We start from the raw sequence: 16,538 nt of genomic DNA, 5'->3' as shown, positions 1-16,538 counted from the left end.
CAGTATTTCCTGAGGCTGAATTTCCTCAGGAAAATAAGATTAGAATAAACATCGCTAGATACAAGCCATAAATAAATGAGGACACAGTGTCATGAAGGCAAACTTGTGGAGAAAGCAGAAGAAATGAGAGGCAGCCATTCTTTGATGTATTTTAATTTGAAGAGTTACTGAGAACAGCAGACAAGGGGCATCACTCCACATCTAAGTCATCTTGGCTGTCAGCGAAATCAGGAATGGTTATGCCAGAAAGAACTCCTCATTGTAAGCCAGAAAGCTTCATTTATGTGAGATTATATTAGTGACTTAAATTCTGAGCCGGTTTGGGATCTCAACACTGCAGGCAGGTCTGAAAAAGCAACTCTTGTTCAAGTATTAATGCACTACATGCAGCAGGAGTCCACATATTAACAAGGAGCTACATGCAAAGAGCCAAATGGATTCTGGCACTACACAAAAAGTGCAGCCAAAATCTTTTGGAAATCAGGGATATATCTGAATATAAATTTGGAAAACAAAGTGTACCTCCTTATTTAGGAAATTTGGCTTCTACTTTAAAAAAAAATGAAAAACAAACTATGATTCTACTACAGTCATGGCAACTTCAATCTCTAATACCACATTAATTAATACATTTATGAATAGCGCTATTTATACTGTGGCAACTGAAAGTGTCTTTTGTGCAATAAATTCACATTCTGAACATCTTAAAAAAGAAATGGCTAGTGAAGATGCCTTCTAACCATTTCAATACTCGTGCAAGAAATACTTCTAATATAATACGAGAACTGTACCTTGTATTACATTCAACACTTCGTTAGATGATCGTTTTCCCATAATAATAAGGAAAAGTGGAAACTGGTCTGTCTTCTGAGTTCGAATTGTTTGGGCTACAACACTCCCGAAGTGTCTAGTGCACATTGTCAGAAACCTATGTGGGGGGGAAAGAAAAAGTTAACATTGTAGACATGTTTTTGAAGTTAGTTCTTATAAATAATTATGTTAAATTCAGCAGTTTACCTGAGTGTTATCTACTGTTTAACATCGAGGCTTCTGCATTCAATTATCTTTATCCCTTTTTATGATTAAATTATGAGAATATTTACAACATGATAGATCCCAGATTATCTAAATTAAAACAATTAATAACTGGTTGAGACAGTGATTCATTTGATGTTGAATTCCATTTCCTGCTACACTATTCTGCAGGCATTAATTCAAAACTAACCCTCCCTAAATAATCATGCTATATCAATCGTTAGAAACTTCTAAAGAGAAACTAAGTAAGGCCATAATCTAGTAATACAACAAAGTATAAAAATAGTGTAATTTCATACAAAAGCATAACTTTGTAATGAAAGATCAAGAAATTGTTTTCATCAGTCATAGAATTAAAATGTGGTACTTCAGAATTGTATTTTCTTTTGTACTAGTGACCTGCCAGTGACATACTTAGCAGTATGGTCTAAAAAACAATAATTCTAAGCTTTTGGCCAAAAAAAGCTCTTGGATATTAGCATACAGAAGTCTAGCATTAGTATTCTTAACACGATCTTGAATAAATGAAAAAACTGATAAAGCTTTTCTCTTCCATTAGAGGACTGTTTGAAATTAGCATTTCTTTCAAGAGAAAAGGGTAGCTTATGATATGTTTTCAGATCTGATGGTAAAAAGTAAATGTCATAATAATAATGAATTATGAAAGACCAAATGCAAATATAGAATGCTTTAATAAGATCCAATTTAATAAAGTCTGTAAAAATAATGGACTTTTAATAACACGGGTCACAAAAGGCAAAACAGTGGAAATTCTGAGGACTAGCCACTGGTACAGGCTTATTAATTCTTAATTACGTTCATGAAAGGCAACTTAAATCATGTGTTTTCTTATGCCTTATGATAATATTTTAGGTAACAACTACTCTGAAATGTATGCTCTAACTGAAGAGCAAAGTCCTGTTGTCACATGCATTAGAAGCCAAATCTATTTGAAAAGACAAACTGCATTAAAATGTCAAGCGCTCCAAGTAATTTCTTCCCAAAGATACCAAAAAGATTCAAAATTGCCATTTTTAAAAAAATCAATATATATTGTATCTAATAAAATTGCTAAAAATTGATTAGCTTGATGAGTACAACATTGGGCTTGTTAGAGGCATCTGGAGTACAAAAAACCTTCAGAGACAATTTGTAGTGTAACTATGGCCATCGCTGGGTGGAAGGCAATGAGCAAGGGTAGCTAGCGAGTATTTCAAAGACACAAACATTACTACTGGCAAATACCTTTCCTTGCCTCCTTGATTCTCTGTCTTTTGCAATTCAGAATGATCATACACAAAGGCAATGTAAAAAGTACCAAATAGAGACTGCTATATTGGAAATAGGTACATAGAGGCATACCATTTAGTAAAGATAAAATAAAACATCGATAAAGTCTGGACATAAAAACTCTTAAGCTAAATAATGTTTTTTGATGTTTGCTTTGCAAGGTGGGAATACCTAAGTGAAATCTTGGCCTCACAGAAGTCAGCTGTGATCTTCTATGGCAAAATGACTTACGTGAGTTCAAGGTTTCACTCCTGGAAGTAATACAGTGGACAAGTGAACTGAATTCCTGAAACCTGTGTATTAAAAGTGTTTAACAGTCTTCAACACACCACAGAAGAAAAGTACTCAAATGGCAAGGGAAACAAAATGTTTAACTGAAGGTGAAAAAGTGCTGTTGAGAATAATGCTAGAAGGAACAAAACTGAAGACACTATTCCAATATTAATTGTACCAGTCTTAGGTTTTTGGGTTTGGGTTTTTTTTTTTAAATCAATTCTGTATTTAGTTAACCCATAATTCAGTCTCAAAATACACTTTTATAGTGATAGGTTTTGTATGCAGAGAATTCTAAATGAAATAGGTATTTCAGTATATTAAAAAATTTCCCAAATAACTTTTTTCCAGGAGATGAGTTTTTATATGTGTAACTTCTGGCTAACTAAATAGAACCTAACAGGTTAAGATACCTCAAGGCAGTCTGTAATCAAGGCTGGGAACAGGTTTTGGCTCCCTGGCTTCAGAAGATGGCATGTCGGGCCAGGCTGTTGTAAGGGTACACGTACTTTCCTGGCTGAGCAACAGCAGAGCAGATGCCAGATGCTAACAGCTCCCGCCACAGTGGCATGGTTTTCTTTCTTGGAGCCCCTTTGTACAGCTACCGGTGCACCCACCCTGCTCTTTTCGAATCACCTCCCCTCTTCTGCTGCTGTCACAACCTGCTCAGCTTGCAGGGGCAGCAGCCAGCTCGCTCACGTAGCAGTTGCAAGAGCAGCTTGTGCCAATTCTGACCTGACTGCCACAGACTTTCCACTGCTGCCATCAGGCAGCCTTTGTCTTTGCTGGGGGAGGCACGTGAAACTTCTCCCCAGCACTTCCAACTCTGAATAATGAATGTCCAGATTACAAATCTGTCTAGTGCACTAAAGGGCAAGTTCTCCTCCACACAGACCAAATGCTGCTCTCAAACCTATGGATAAAATGTATTAAAATAAATATAAAAACTTGCATAGGATTTCAGCATGGGCAGCTGCGAGGAGGATGATGGGGGATGAATGGCCAGTTGGTGGTTACCAATGGTTACCAATGTACATCTTCAGAGCAGAGCAAATACACACAAGAAACTCCTCTCACCAATGTGATCCACCAAAACAGATCCTGCCCTTTGGAACCATGTAAAGCTCCACTTGTCTGTTGAACTAAAATGTAGTAAAGACAACAAAAATGCGAAGGTAGGGAAACGATGCAACACCGAACAAAGACAGCAGTGGCGATCACCAACACCTGCACTGTGTAACGCCTGTTCACTAGCGATTAGTCACTCACACGTGCTCTTCACCAGGTCAGTGGTAAGTGCTCAGCAATCACTTGTAACGTGTCTCTTCTTTCCATTTTACTAGACGGGTAGGAACTGCATTTTCATTCATGATCCCTGTTTGGTTTTTTTCATGCCTTTTAATAGATTTTGCAACTACTTAACTAATTTCGCATTTTTTCCCCCCTTTTATGCCTTTACTGATTCTGTATTTGCAGACCTCTTTAATTTCTTCCACATTCATATTCAGGGAAAAAAAATTAAATAAATCTCCTCTGTGCTATTTACTGTCAGAAGTGAGTAGGACCAACACAACTTGGTGCAATAACCAGTATCTTACTGTGTACACCACTAACAAGGGATTTTCTTACTTTCATCTAAACAGAATTGTGCCAGATCTTTCAGTGGCATCTCCAGAGCTGCCAAGGGAACTGCCTGTGGAGTGCATCAAAGAGCCAGATGTCCCTCTGGGGAGAACTGTTTTCCACAACATGCTGGATTACTGTGATCTCCAACCAGAAGTGGAAATAGAGGAATGGTGCCAGAAAAGGAGGGAAAATGGCACTCTACTAGTCCTTTTCTTTTTAGATTACAAAAATATTCAAGGAGGGGGAAGTATGAGAAAGGCAAAAAAGCATTTTATGAAGGAAAAATCCATCAAAAATATTTTGAAAGTTACAAGAATGAAGTTCATCAAAAAAAGTAACAGTTTGGCAGACAGCATCATTTCCTTCTTTCATGACTCGCTAGCAATGAAACCAGCTGCTATTAAAACTACAGAATAAACACAGACACTGACCATGGCTTAACCCCGCCCCCCCCAAATTACAAACTTATCTTAATTTTTTTAATGTAGAAAGAATAGTTATTAATTCTTAGACATAATTCACTCTCTACTTAAAAGAAACACACAGGAAAAATTATTCTGGTGAAATGAAGATGTTAATTTGGGGGGGTTGCTGGTCAGTGCACAGCAGTTATCCCTCCACGTGCACTCGTGAAGAGTTATCATGTTTGTAGCACATTAGTCTTCCAGAGAAGAATGTTATCATGCTCTACCAGCTGATATGTGACACATTATATTAAAATACAGTTCTGGCATAACTTTTGTAATTTTACCACAAAATGCATTTTATTTAACATTATTTTAAAATAAGCTTAAAAATCTACTAAAAAAAGTTTAAAATATTACCGAGTCTCAGAACCAAAGGGAATACTTATTACAACTTAAGCCTGTGGTCTACCACGCTCCTGATCTTAAATATGCTATGGAGAACTTTGTAAATGCTGGGGTTTAGCAATAATATATTTTTGTGAGAACGTGCAGCTTTTTATTTTTAAACAACAAAACTGGCCTCCTCTGGCCAAAGTGCTGATCATCAAAAGTGTTGATCTCTTAGCTCAATAGGTTTTCATCTCTGGAAAGCTGTTATCTGTATGATACCTATTTACACCACACCCCCAAATTAATCTATCTCTCAAGACATAATGAATAAAATAAAAACATCAAGCAGTCATGGCATAGTATAGTTGCAGAATGAGCAACTAAACCGAAAATCCCAATTGTAGCTCTTTTTCATTAATCAAACCTGCAGGAGGAAACTAATGCAAAGCAAACTGCATAATGGTACATTGCAGCGTACTCCTGGAATGTGCAAAGAGGGACACCTGATGCTACATTTTGCATGGGTTTTGTATGTTCAAACCAAAACTAAAAGCTCTCTTTTCCTTTTGGTTTTCTTAAACTTTCCCCAGCACCTTAAGGTTAATTAATAATAAATAATTGTATTAGCAAATCTGTCTAGTGCACTAAAGGGCAAGTTCTCTTCCATACAGACCAAATGCTGCTCTCAAACCTATGGATAAAATGTATTAAAATAAACACAAAAACTTGCATAGGATTTCAGATCAAATTTTCCTTATTTTCCATACCAATTAAGTAACAGATCTGGTTACTTGTTACACTGCTACTTATATAAATATTCCTGTAGTTACTTTTAATTTTCACATGCTGGTAGAAAAGCTTTGGAAAAAGTTCTAAAATGAGGCCCTTTGGCACATGGTACCCCCTACACTTCTTGCAAAGGACTTTTTAACAGAACAGCTGCACTGGAGACGTTTTTTGCTCTATCATCTCAGCCTGAAGTCCTGCTTAAAAAGTAGCAGCAGGACAAAAATCTGATAACTTCTTCTAAAAGCCTGTTCCCTTTCAGTTTAAACTGGTGTTCAGTCCACAATGGGGATGATTTTGAGCCAAAACTGTGATTTATTTATGGCCAGGTACTTCCCAAGGCCAACCTTACTTTAAGAAACTTTAAAACTTCAGAAATGGGTATGAAAAAAGCATAACTTCTTTCCTGAGCACAAAGAAAACAATGATTAATATTAAATATGCAAGATTTCTCATTATTTTTAATAATTATTATATACTGTGCAAAGTCAACACAGGACTCATTAAAATGTTAATGTAAAAATAACATTTTTGTATAAGGTATTTACATTTTTATAAAAAGTAAAAGCTGATGTCATGAAATGGTACCTTGAAATATGCTTGGTATCCATCACCTCCATAATAACGAGTTATTGTCTTACCCACATTAGTAGGGTCATAACCGTTGACTCTAACATGCGGGGGAGATGAGCAACAGATACAAGGCATGGTTTAAGGATATATAAAGCAGCCTGAACCAAATGATGTGGAGATCCTCTTTAGTATCCATATGCTAAATATCCAGGTATTCAAACATAAAAAGCATGATTTTATCTGCTTTTTCTTTATGCAAGAGTAAAGCCTAGATAAGTGGGTTATCTATCTCTTCATAAAATGTGGCAGATCTAATTTCATCCTGCAAGGTTAAAACAGATTAGGCAAATACTTTATAACCCTGTTTAGTCTAAACCACATCCCTCTAGAAACTCATTAATCCATCCTTTCAGATACCACTGCACAGTGGATAAAATAATTAATAAAATTATAAATAAAATATACCTGAACCCCTCGCTAAAACACTGTACTGGAAGTGGAAAACACAAGATGTGCTTGCATATCAGTGGTATTTTTTATTATTGCCTATCATATTAGAAAGGCATGTTAATACTTAATTTGCTAAGGAACAGCCAAAGCTTGCTACAGGTAGATTTAATAATAACCTAGATAAGAACAGAGAGTGTATTTAGTTACTTTACAGATGTTAGTAAAGCGGAGAAGCGACAAGCACACTGGAAGTCAGTAAACCAAGTCAGACTAACCTACAGAAACTGGAGAAACATCCTGACCAATAAAATATAATTCATCAAGGTCAATGAAAGTCTCCATGTAGGAGGAACAATTGCACAAATACAGAATAAGAATCAAGCCGTAAGGGAAGAAGAAAAGTTGTGACGTGAAGATGACAAACATCATATTGGGATGAGTAAAACATGGTTTGTACAACATGAAATAATCCTCTTCCTGTATTTAGCACTGAGAAGGCAGTTTTAGGCACAGTGCACTAGTAAAGATGTGGACCAATTACAGAAGGGCCATCGGGAGGTTGCAGTAAGGAATGTCTACAAAGGGAGAAGCTACAAGGAAAGGCTGAAGGAATCACGGTTGCTTAATTACAGAAAATTGCAGGAAAATGTAATAATGCCATTTAAGTCCAACGAACACAGCAGCAGAAAGGAAGAGAATACCTCATTGCCTACTGAGTGAACCAAGATAGACTTGTCATTGATAGCTGCAAGAGAAACTTCAGTTAAATATTAGCGTGAACTGCCCAAAGGGAGTGAAAGTACTAGAACTTGTTACGGAGAAATGATGAGAGAGCTCCCCCACACCGAAGATTAGATCAGGCCACCATTGGTCAGGAGTGCCGCAGGTACAGCTAAGCCTTCTGGCCAGGCATGGACTGAATGCTGTTATCTGCAGCTCTCCAAGACCTACAGACAGTCACAGAATGGCAAGGAGGAGGAGAGGCGAGAGGTCAAAGCAGAGTCATCCTAACCTAAAGGAAGAGGATGGGCATTTGCACTTCTGCAAGGACTCTCTCCCGGCTGGGCACCCTGCAGTACCAAGGAGATTCATTCACACCTTTCAGCTGCAGTTTGTTACGAACAATTCTGTCTCTGCCAGCTCAATGATTTCTTCTGATGGTTGACTCAGACACACAGCTGAAGCCAGCTTTCTATCCAGCTTCAATTCCATCCAGCATTAGACTTCACTGGTGCAGGTGTAGACTCTTGTAGTTATATGGACCTGTGAATGACTTCCTCCTTCTTCCTGAAAACAGTTCAACAAGTCTGCCCTGACTACCTGTTCTTCTGCCTTCATCTCTTGCACAGGACACTACAGAATTTGATTCTTTCACCTTTTCTGTTCCACAAGCTTAATAAACTAGGCTGTAGTTTGAGCACAATGCTATAGAACTTGCTTTAGGATTTGGTTTTAGAGTGAGGATTTTAAAAATATGCTTACCAATGTATCAGCTTAGTTAATCCCTGTGGCTTTAATACAATTTTTTTTTTCTTCATGTGACCTTAAAGCATCACTATAGGTGTATAAAATGATGCACTGAAAACCTTAATTACATCAACAGAGAGACTACTTCCTATTTATAGTTAAATATCATGGAGCCATCTGTATCTTAATACACAACCAGATTAAAATGCATTCTCTGCTGGTTTTCAGTTTTCCAAATTTGGACATTTTTAGACTACTAACACGAAATTACCTTGAAGCACATAAATATTTAAGCAGGGATAGTTTACCTTTTCTGGTGGGTGTATAATAAACAGTTTAACCATCATCTATATACAGGCTGTTTTGTTCTCCATCTAAAGAGACAATCACCTTTTATCCTTTTCCTTTTTTCTTCGTTTCAGTGCTATTAGAAAACTATTCACAAGTGCAACCCCGAACAATACTCTGCAGTAATTATGACTAGATGACAAAGAGATGCGAACAATTACTGAGCCCATTTTGAAACCCTACACTAATAAAGTCATTAGATGCTGCCCTTGCCATGAGTGTTCTAAAAGCTTCTGAAGTTACAAGAACACACGGCATTGTTTGTTAGGACAATTGCTGCTGGCAGAATGCAAACCTTGAGTTAAACCATGCTGCAAATTGATCTTGACATTCTGTTAAGACTGCCACTAAAATCAAAAGCAAAGGAGAAAAGGAGAAAATGAGCGGGTGGGATGTAATCATGGAACAGAAGGGTTCCCTCCTCACCTTCTTTCCTCTTCCTCCTCAAAACAAACCATACAGAAAATGACAAATTCGCCTGGTGTTTGAGAACCTTTATTTTTAAAACATTAATTAGACTTTTGACCTGTTTTTATTGACTGGCACTGTATTCCTATCAAAGTAAATTAAATAAAATATTGCAAAATACAATAGAAAAGATTTTCACACTGCTCTGTGAAACCTGTTAAGGATTTAGTGCCTAAAGAACTCGTCCAACAGTTTTGCAAGCAACATATACAGAATCTATGGTCACTCCTGAAAAAGGAGTAAGAAATTAACCCACCAAGTTCAGCTCTCACAGACCCCACACCTGCAATATATTTGCTGAAGGATCAAATAGGATTGGGGAGCTGGAGTAATATGGTCAACTGGTCTTCATCCAGGCATGCATCAATCAGTAGGTTAGTATTAAGGGTCAGCAACTGTGAATATGGCTAATTACTTGATGACGGAAATTGCAGGTGAAGACAACCTGCTGCTGAGAAGCACTTTAGTCAATTAACTCTTTCCTAAGCTTAAACAGAGTGAAAAACTATTATTTGAACATTAAAACTAACAAGTACCTGTCATCAGAGCTGATAAAAAGTTGGGAACACCTTGAAATACAGCACCCAAGGGCAATGATATCAAAAGCTAAAAAGGTGCTACAGACATTCGAGTCAGTGATCTATGGTTTTGCCATTGTTCTGCTTGGCAAGCATTACGTACATTGAAAATCTGTTAATATTATGCATAATCTATGTTTGTAAACACTGTGTATATAAATATAAGGGTATGTGTGCATGTGTAGGTATATATGTATGCATATATATTCAATATGTATCTGTCCTGGACACCAGTATATTATATTAAGGTATATAAATGAATTAACAAAAATAGTTAGGCATGTGCTCGCATACATATATATATACACACACACATATATATACACGCACACACCTCCCATACACATAATTATATTAGAATAATGGTATTTAGTCAAGTTGTTGAAGTCAGAAAGTGCCAGGGCTATAGCTGCTCATGTCTGGCTCTCCTGCTTATCTACGCCATAACCTCTCTGGAAACCTGAGGAAGTGCTTAGCCCATGTGATGGCCCGATGCAGCTGGCGAGCTGCTGCAGCCATGTGCTCAGACCAAAAGGTAGGGCCAGAATTGCCAACATCATTGCTGCCAAACACCACTACTACTGCTCTGACACCCCCCGTAAGCATATTTCTGCTGTTTGGAGTGGCATGGTAGCAAATCTCCATATCAAGTAATGGAAAGGAAACCTTGATTTTTCATCTCATGATTCACCCCAAACTGAGTGGAATATAACAAGAAAGTAGAAGATATACCTGTAGCTTTGCAGTTGTGTTTTTTTTTCCTTTGACCATGGACAGCATAAATTACAAGAATATTCCAAACAGTTGCTTACTAAAGTCTAAACCATAGGTGATAAAGCTTTCATGTAGATTCCTCAACAGTGTTATAAAAACACCGCATTGTTTTCCTAAATGAGGGCTGATTATTTTATTATATTATTTTGTGCCTTTTATTATGATTTTTTTATTTATTCTGGTAATGAAAAGATTCCTAATTTGCAGCACTTACTCAAAGTAATTGCTCCCTTTCCTGCAAACCTTATGTCAGAGGCAATTAAAAGCTGTGGAAGCCGAAACAAAATATCCTTTTAACTGTATTAACTAGAGTTCTCTTTCAGATTGAGAAAGTAACAGTCCTGGGTGGCTGTAGGTAGAAATTTTTAAAAACCTGACTCCTAGATTCGTAATGTTTGTACTTTGCACTACTGCTAACAGCTACCCTGGCGCTGGCACACAGCATTTTACTGCTAATCCTGCCTGCAGGACTCTCTTCACTCTGTTGTAATGGGTGTTGAAGAACAATATTGAGAGATTCCAGCTGAAAAGGGCTAGTATACAGTAACACAGGATTCAAAGCACATCCTTACATCAGTGTCAGCCAAGAAACATAATAAAAAACAGGAAAAAAGACAAGATTTTTGAGCTGGTTTTGTTCTACAGTGTTCAGGATGGACCTCCATTCCATTAATTTTCTCATTCATAATGAGAAAAATGGAAATTACTATTAAGACTGGGTTTGGAACAGAATGACATCCACAGATACCAGAAAGAGGACAGCAAAGAGGAAGAAAAAAACCCCAGAATATTCAAGATTTTTTGGCTTACATGAGGAAAGTATTTACATCTGTTTGAATTTATTCATGCCATACTACAGTACTGAAAACTTTACTACTGACATTGCCATGTCCCTGTTGATTGCTGTGAAGTGGGCCTGATTCCTCTGCCTTCCCACCCTGGTTTTTCCACTAATGCAATTGTAACAGCACAAATAAGTTGCTCTTGGGCTACACCAGCATGCAAAAACCAGTTCTTTCTGTTGTTGCTGTTGTCTTCTCACCATTCAAATACAAATCTAAGTGCAACTGTATTCACAGGGATACAGACCAGAATAGGCTCCAAAGAATGTCACCATTTCACATAACGAAGGGTAGTAATTAAACAGCAGTACTGAGTATTTATTTATGGGAATACCCACAGAGCATCGGCACTTTCTGAAGGGAGAAGGAAGCATCATGTGCCCTCTGAAGAAAACAGTCTATGGAGCAGGATATGACACTAAACACAACTGAGAAATTATTCTAATTCAAGCCAGCATGCCTTGTTTACCCCTTACAATTTTTTGACCTCACTGTTAATATGACAGTTTCTTTGTTGTTAATAGAAAGCAAAAAATGAAGACTTAAAAACCCCATGGTACTGCACAATCAGTGGCTAGGTTCATTGAGGATAGCTATAAAGCCTTAAACAAGCCCTTTATTTTGTGTTTTAAGAAGTGTCATAAGGAGTTAATAGGACACAGCTGTACAGGCTCTTTCTAATAAGCAGCTTCTGTCGCTTTGGTCACCACAGGTGTCTCTGTAACCTGCAAACTCTTATTACTAGTGTATCAAAGTTGTGCTACTTAATAGATTTCTTTAGTAAAACACAACAAAGCAATTACATGGCTGTTGATCGTCAGTCATAAAAAAACCCCTCAAACACAGTTTTTCAAAAGAAACTACACTGCAATTTTTTGTCATTGTAAAATAAAAGAAACTAGAGAATTAAATAGAAAAGCAAACAATAGAACAGCAGGTAGTCAGCTGAACTTAGCCACTACAGATGGTTTAGAAATAGTGTTTCCTTCTACACCAACTTGTGGGATAAAAGAAAAGGAGGAGGCTCCTTACTGCCCATGAATGGCAATACCGAAAGATTTAAGCAACTTTCCAGTCTACGTATTTGGTCCCATGAAAGAACCTAGATGTTTCTTCCCTCCCTCCCCTGTTTCTTTTTAAAAAACTTTAAATCTGTTTTTGCAACTGCTTTTTTCCATAATCTTTAACTCTCCTCTAGAATAACTTGAGCTAGCAACATAGCTGCTGGTTTGCCCAGTGGTGAAAAGCAAAAAGGTCAAATGAGGAATTCCTGTGAAGCACAACTGTCACTAAAAAGTGTGTTAGAAAAAGAGAGTGTTGTGTTCTCCATGCCCACTTTCAGTAAAGAAATATTTATTACAAATTTAAGAATAAGAATGCATGAATGCTCTATTCAAGCAAACCGTAAGAGAAAGAAACATAAATATGTACTTTTAATTGTTCAGTAATCGATGGAATTGCATAAAAAAGTAGCAATCTTACTCCAGCCCAAGTGACTGTTGCATCTTTTGTTCAAAAGTTAAGAGTAACTCATTATAGCAATATACACAGACATCCTGGCAAGCGGTTATCTTCTGTGTAAATAAAAGTGATGAAACAAGGTCCAAGTTAAAAAAACCAAACAAGTCTGATTTTTAAATAAGTATAATAATAACATAATCATTTTCAATAGATTATGATCAACTGATAAAAAACTAAAGAAGAGAGAGGTCTTAATATAAAGATAAGAAAATCTGCTGGTAACACACAAACTACATAGAAGGAGTTGGAAGCTACAGTTTTTTAATTTCTTTACTTATCAGCAAAACGATGGCCTCTCTAAAACATAGGATAGCTTTTATTATATTAAAACCTTTCAAAATACCTGAAAATTACCAAAGGAATGTTCCATAAGAAAGCTGTAGTTCATAAAAGTTCATATTAATTGTAAGCTTTTAATCTTTTGCATCATCTATATTTAATATTAATTTATCACGTGAATGTTCTTTTTTAAATAAGATTTTCATTAACAACAGTAGTTGTTATCCCAGAGAGTTCTAATGCAGTTACATACAGTTAATGCAGTACATACAGTTAGTGTCGCATAGTATTATGGCACTGCAATGCCAAACTGTTGAAGACACATTTCTAGAACCAGAAAATAAACTCCCTGTCCCACCTAACCCCCCCCCCCAAAAACAAAAACCAAAAACTAGAAGAAAAAAAGATGTAATTTCTTCAACTATTTTTTACTGCACAGCAATAAAAAGTCGCTTTGTAATGGAAACAAGGACAGTCCAATTCTCAGTGAATGTCAGCCAGCACAGCTTCATTGTTCAGCTAAGAACTAGCATGAATTTTTCAGTTCAAACAGTTATCAAGCAACAAAAGATTGGATACACAGATGACACAGAGATAAGCGTCTTCCTCTAGAGAAAAGCTGCTCCACTCAGTCCAAAGAGTCTTACCTTGCTCTGTTTGCTTCTTTTGTCATGTCCCATGCCCAGGTTATGAAGTTCTGACTCAGATAGGAGACAATAGATTCAGCACAAAGCATTTGAGAGCAGAAGACATTGGTCAGTACACTTTCATCATGGTGGAGGTAGATAGCAAGAAGCTTTCTCTGAAAAGACATGAGGAAAGATCAGCGAATATCCTCAGGCTATTTAGTAATTTAAAATTGCTGCTGCAGATCTGTGTGTTAGTGCACCCCATGGTGTTTATCGAGGGTGCCGGGTATCTCAACATGCACGTGCAGGGGGCAAAAAAACCCCCAAACTAATAGATTTCAATCAAATGGTCCGTCCCTCCAAATCTGTAAATCTTCTCAATGCTTCCTAATATTTTATTTCGGGTACCAAAACACAATATAGTTATCACACCATCTGTAGCCAAATGAAGAGGAAAAAAAGAGTAAGTAACAATACAGTTGCCTATGGCCCAAAGCCTGCGATGCTACATTGCTGGATATTTTGGCAGCTCTCCATCCAGCTGTGTGATGTGGGAAGCTCACATCATATCAGCCCCTCACCTACTTTCTAAGTTGGTGTGTAGCTGGTCAAAAGGTCATGTGTCAGTCCAGTTAGCTACATCTCTTGTGGAGCTGAGAAGCAAGGTAGCCACCCCAGCACTGTGAATGTGTATAACACAAGGGAAGGGGTATGGCAGACATGGATCAAATCCCATATTGAGTTTGTGAGTGCTGATATATCTCATCATAGTTACCATGTTAGCGAAGATTAGATGTTGAGGATGGTGTTTGCGGCCCCTTGATATAAAATATTCTGTGCCATGTTCTTCTGAAACCCTATTAAGTAACATTGGAGCTTCACTGCCAGTAGCACAGGGCTGTGCTGTGTCCCCATAACCACCTCAGATCACCTTTTGGAAAGTGAGTCTATATGTGTGTAAAATACAGAAAGCAGACTGAGAAAAATAAAGGTGAACTACGAGCTAGTTCCACGATCCTGTATCTGGTATCAATGAATTATAAAGTACCACTCAGAAAATTACCACTTCCCATACTTACTTTATTTTAAAATCCTACTTGAACGTATTTGCTGACATAATATGGTAAATGCCATTTTCAGACTTACTTAAACTCATCTCAAACCTCTTCATCAAATGTAACACTGAATACTAGATATTAATGTATATTGATATAGCAAGACATGGGATGCAATTTTGAGACAAGCTGTCTTTGTAAAAAACCTGTATGGCTATTACCTCATATACTAGCTTTGGATAAAACTTAATGACTGTTTATAAGAAGAAGAATACATTTGAACATTAGACTTTGGGAAAAGGATTAGTAATTTGCATTAATGTTTGTCTAATTTAATTTAAATGTTCTTCAGAACCACGTACACATGTGCCAGGAAGGGCCATTAATAAGCCCAACATGCAGAGATCCATATAAGAGCAGCCAACAATGTTGACTGAAACTAAACTTGAAAATCCAGAGCACTGATGCACAATATCAAGTAATAAAACAGCATTTCTGTGGTGATATTTAATTTAAAAAGAAGAAAGAGGCAGGGGAAGATCAGGCACTGTCTGTTTTTGAGGATCAGCCATTCTGCATTTCAAAGCATCGATCCCTGCAATATCCAGGTTACTGTGCTAGAATCTCGACTATTATATAGCAGTTGTAAGAGAGGGAGGGCAAAGATGTGTTTACTCAGTGATTAGGGCCTTAGAATAAGCCTCTAGCTCCTAGAGAGACAGCTCACCACTTATTCATTTGGACCAATTCACAAAGCCTAGAAAGATTAAACATCCATGCTGAGAAGACAAGCGAATGCAGACGGTGAAAAAGAAATAAAAATTCTTTAAAAACTCTGAGATGACTTCATTATTTTTTCCACAAGGAAACTTTAGGAAAGTGTTTAGTTAGAGAAAAACCCACATTGACCTCTCTCTAAACCCTTAATCTTTCCTTTGTGGTGGCACTGCTTTGTGGTAAGCGGATGGCTTTGCTCTCCTCTTTTCACTGGGAGTGGATAGAAAAAAAGGCTCTTGAGAAACACTTTTACTTCCAAAGAAACAACCCCATGAAACTGTTAAATATGAGATTCCATACAACAGAATGTTTCAAAATATGTACAGTTTTAGGCTTAAAGATTTAGGGACAAATTTTAGTAAACAGAACAGGCACATACACAATAGATGTTTACAATGAACTACTTTACAATTGTACGTAATTTTTGTTGCATCAACAAATCTCACTATGCAAAGACTAAACTACATAAAATACATCACATATAAAAGACTGTACTCGTGTCTGGTAATTCATCCAAAATGTTAAGGCCAGGCATAGGCATACCGCTAAGACAAATGAAAAAGGGTAGCAGGAGGAACTGAAGTGCTAAAACATGATTTTGAAAAATCAGTGGAAGCCAGGAATACTTTTTTCTTTGGAAAAAATAACACTATTGCAAAAGGCTCACAGCATGGAGTTTGTTGTTGTTGCTGCTGTATGATTCGTTTTGGTTCGGTTTTTACTAACCCATGGTAGTATATATTTATAAGCAGGCTTCTGTTGTATTTATTTCAAGCCTTTGAAAAATCAGAGTAAATTCTAGGATTCTATGATGACTAATACTGGGAATTTTTTAGTCAATACTGATAAAATAGGTTTACTGAACTGTTGAACAGTCTTGACTTCAATAAAAGCATCCTACTAATAGAGCACTATCTGTTCTGTGTTAGAATTCCCAAAAATATGACTTGGGGGTCATATACTTAGCGTA

General features: G+C 37.1%; 1 protein-coding gene across 1 annotated transcript in view; it reads right to left on the bottom strand.

Annotated features, from left to right (window-relative positions):
* The window catches only part of FAF1 (Fas associated factor 1), a 171,702-nt gene that overhangs the window by 33,039 nt on the left and 122,125 nt on the right, over nucleotides 1–16,538 (bottom strand). The window contains exons 13-14 of the mRNA XM_056356715.1: nucleotides 13,755–13,909; nucleotides 792–928 (exon numbers count right to left, since the gene is read on the bottom strand). Coding sequence (XP_056212690.1) covers nucleotides 792–928; nucleotides 13,755–13,909 — 292 coding nt within the window. The remainder of the gene's footprint in view (nucleotides 1–791; nucleotides 929–13,754; nucleotides 13,910–16,538) is intronic.

This window comes from Falco biarmicus, chromosome 11, assembly GCF_023638135.1.
Source record: "Falco biarmicus isolate bFalBia1 chromosome 11, bFalBia1.pri, whole genome shotgun sequence".
In the NCBI taxonomy this organism is placed as follows: Eukaryota; Metazoa; Chordata; class Aves; order Falconiformes; family Falconidae; genus Falco; species Falco biarmicus.
Note: the sequence above shows the minus strand (reverse complement) of the source record. Positions and strands in the feature narration are given on the sequence as shown.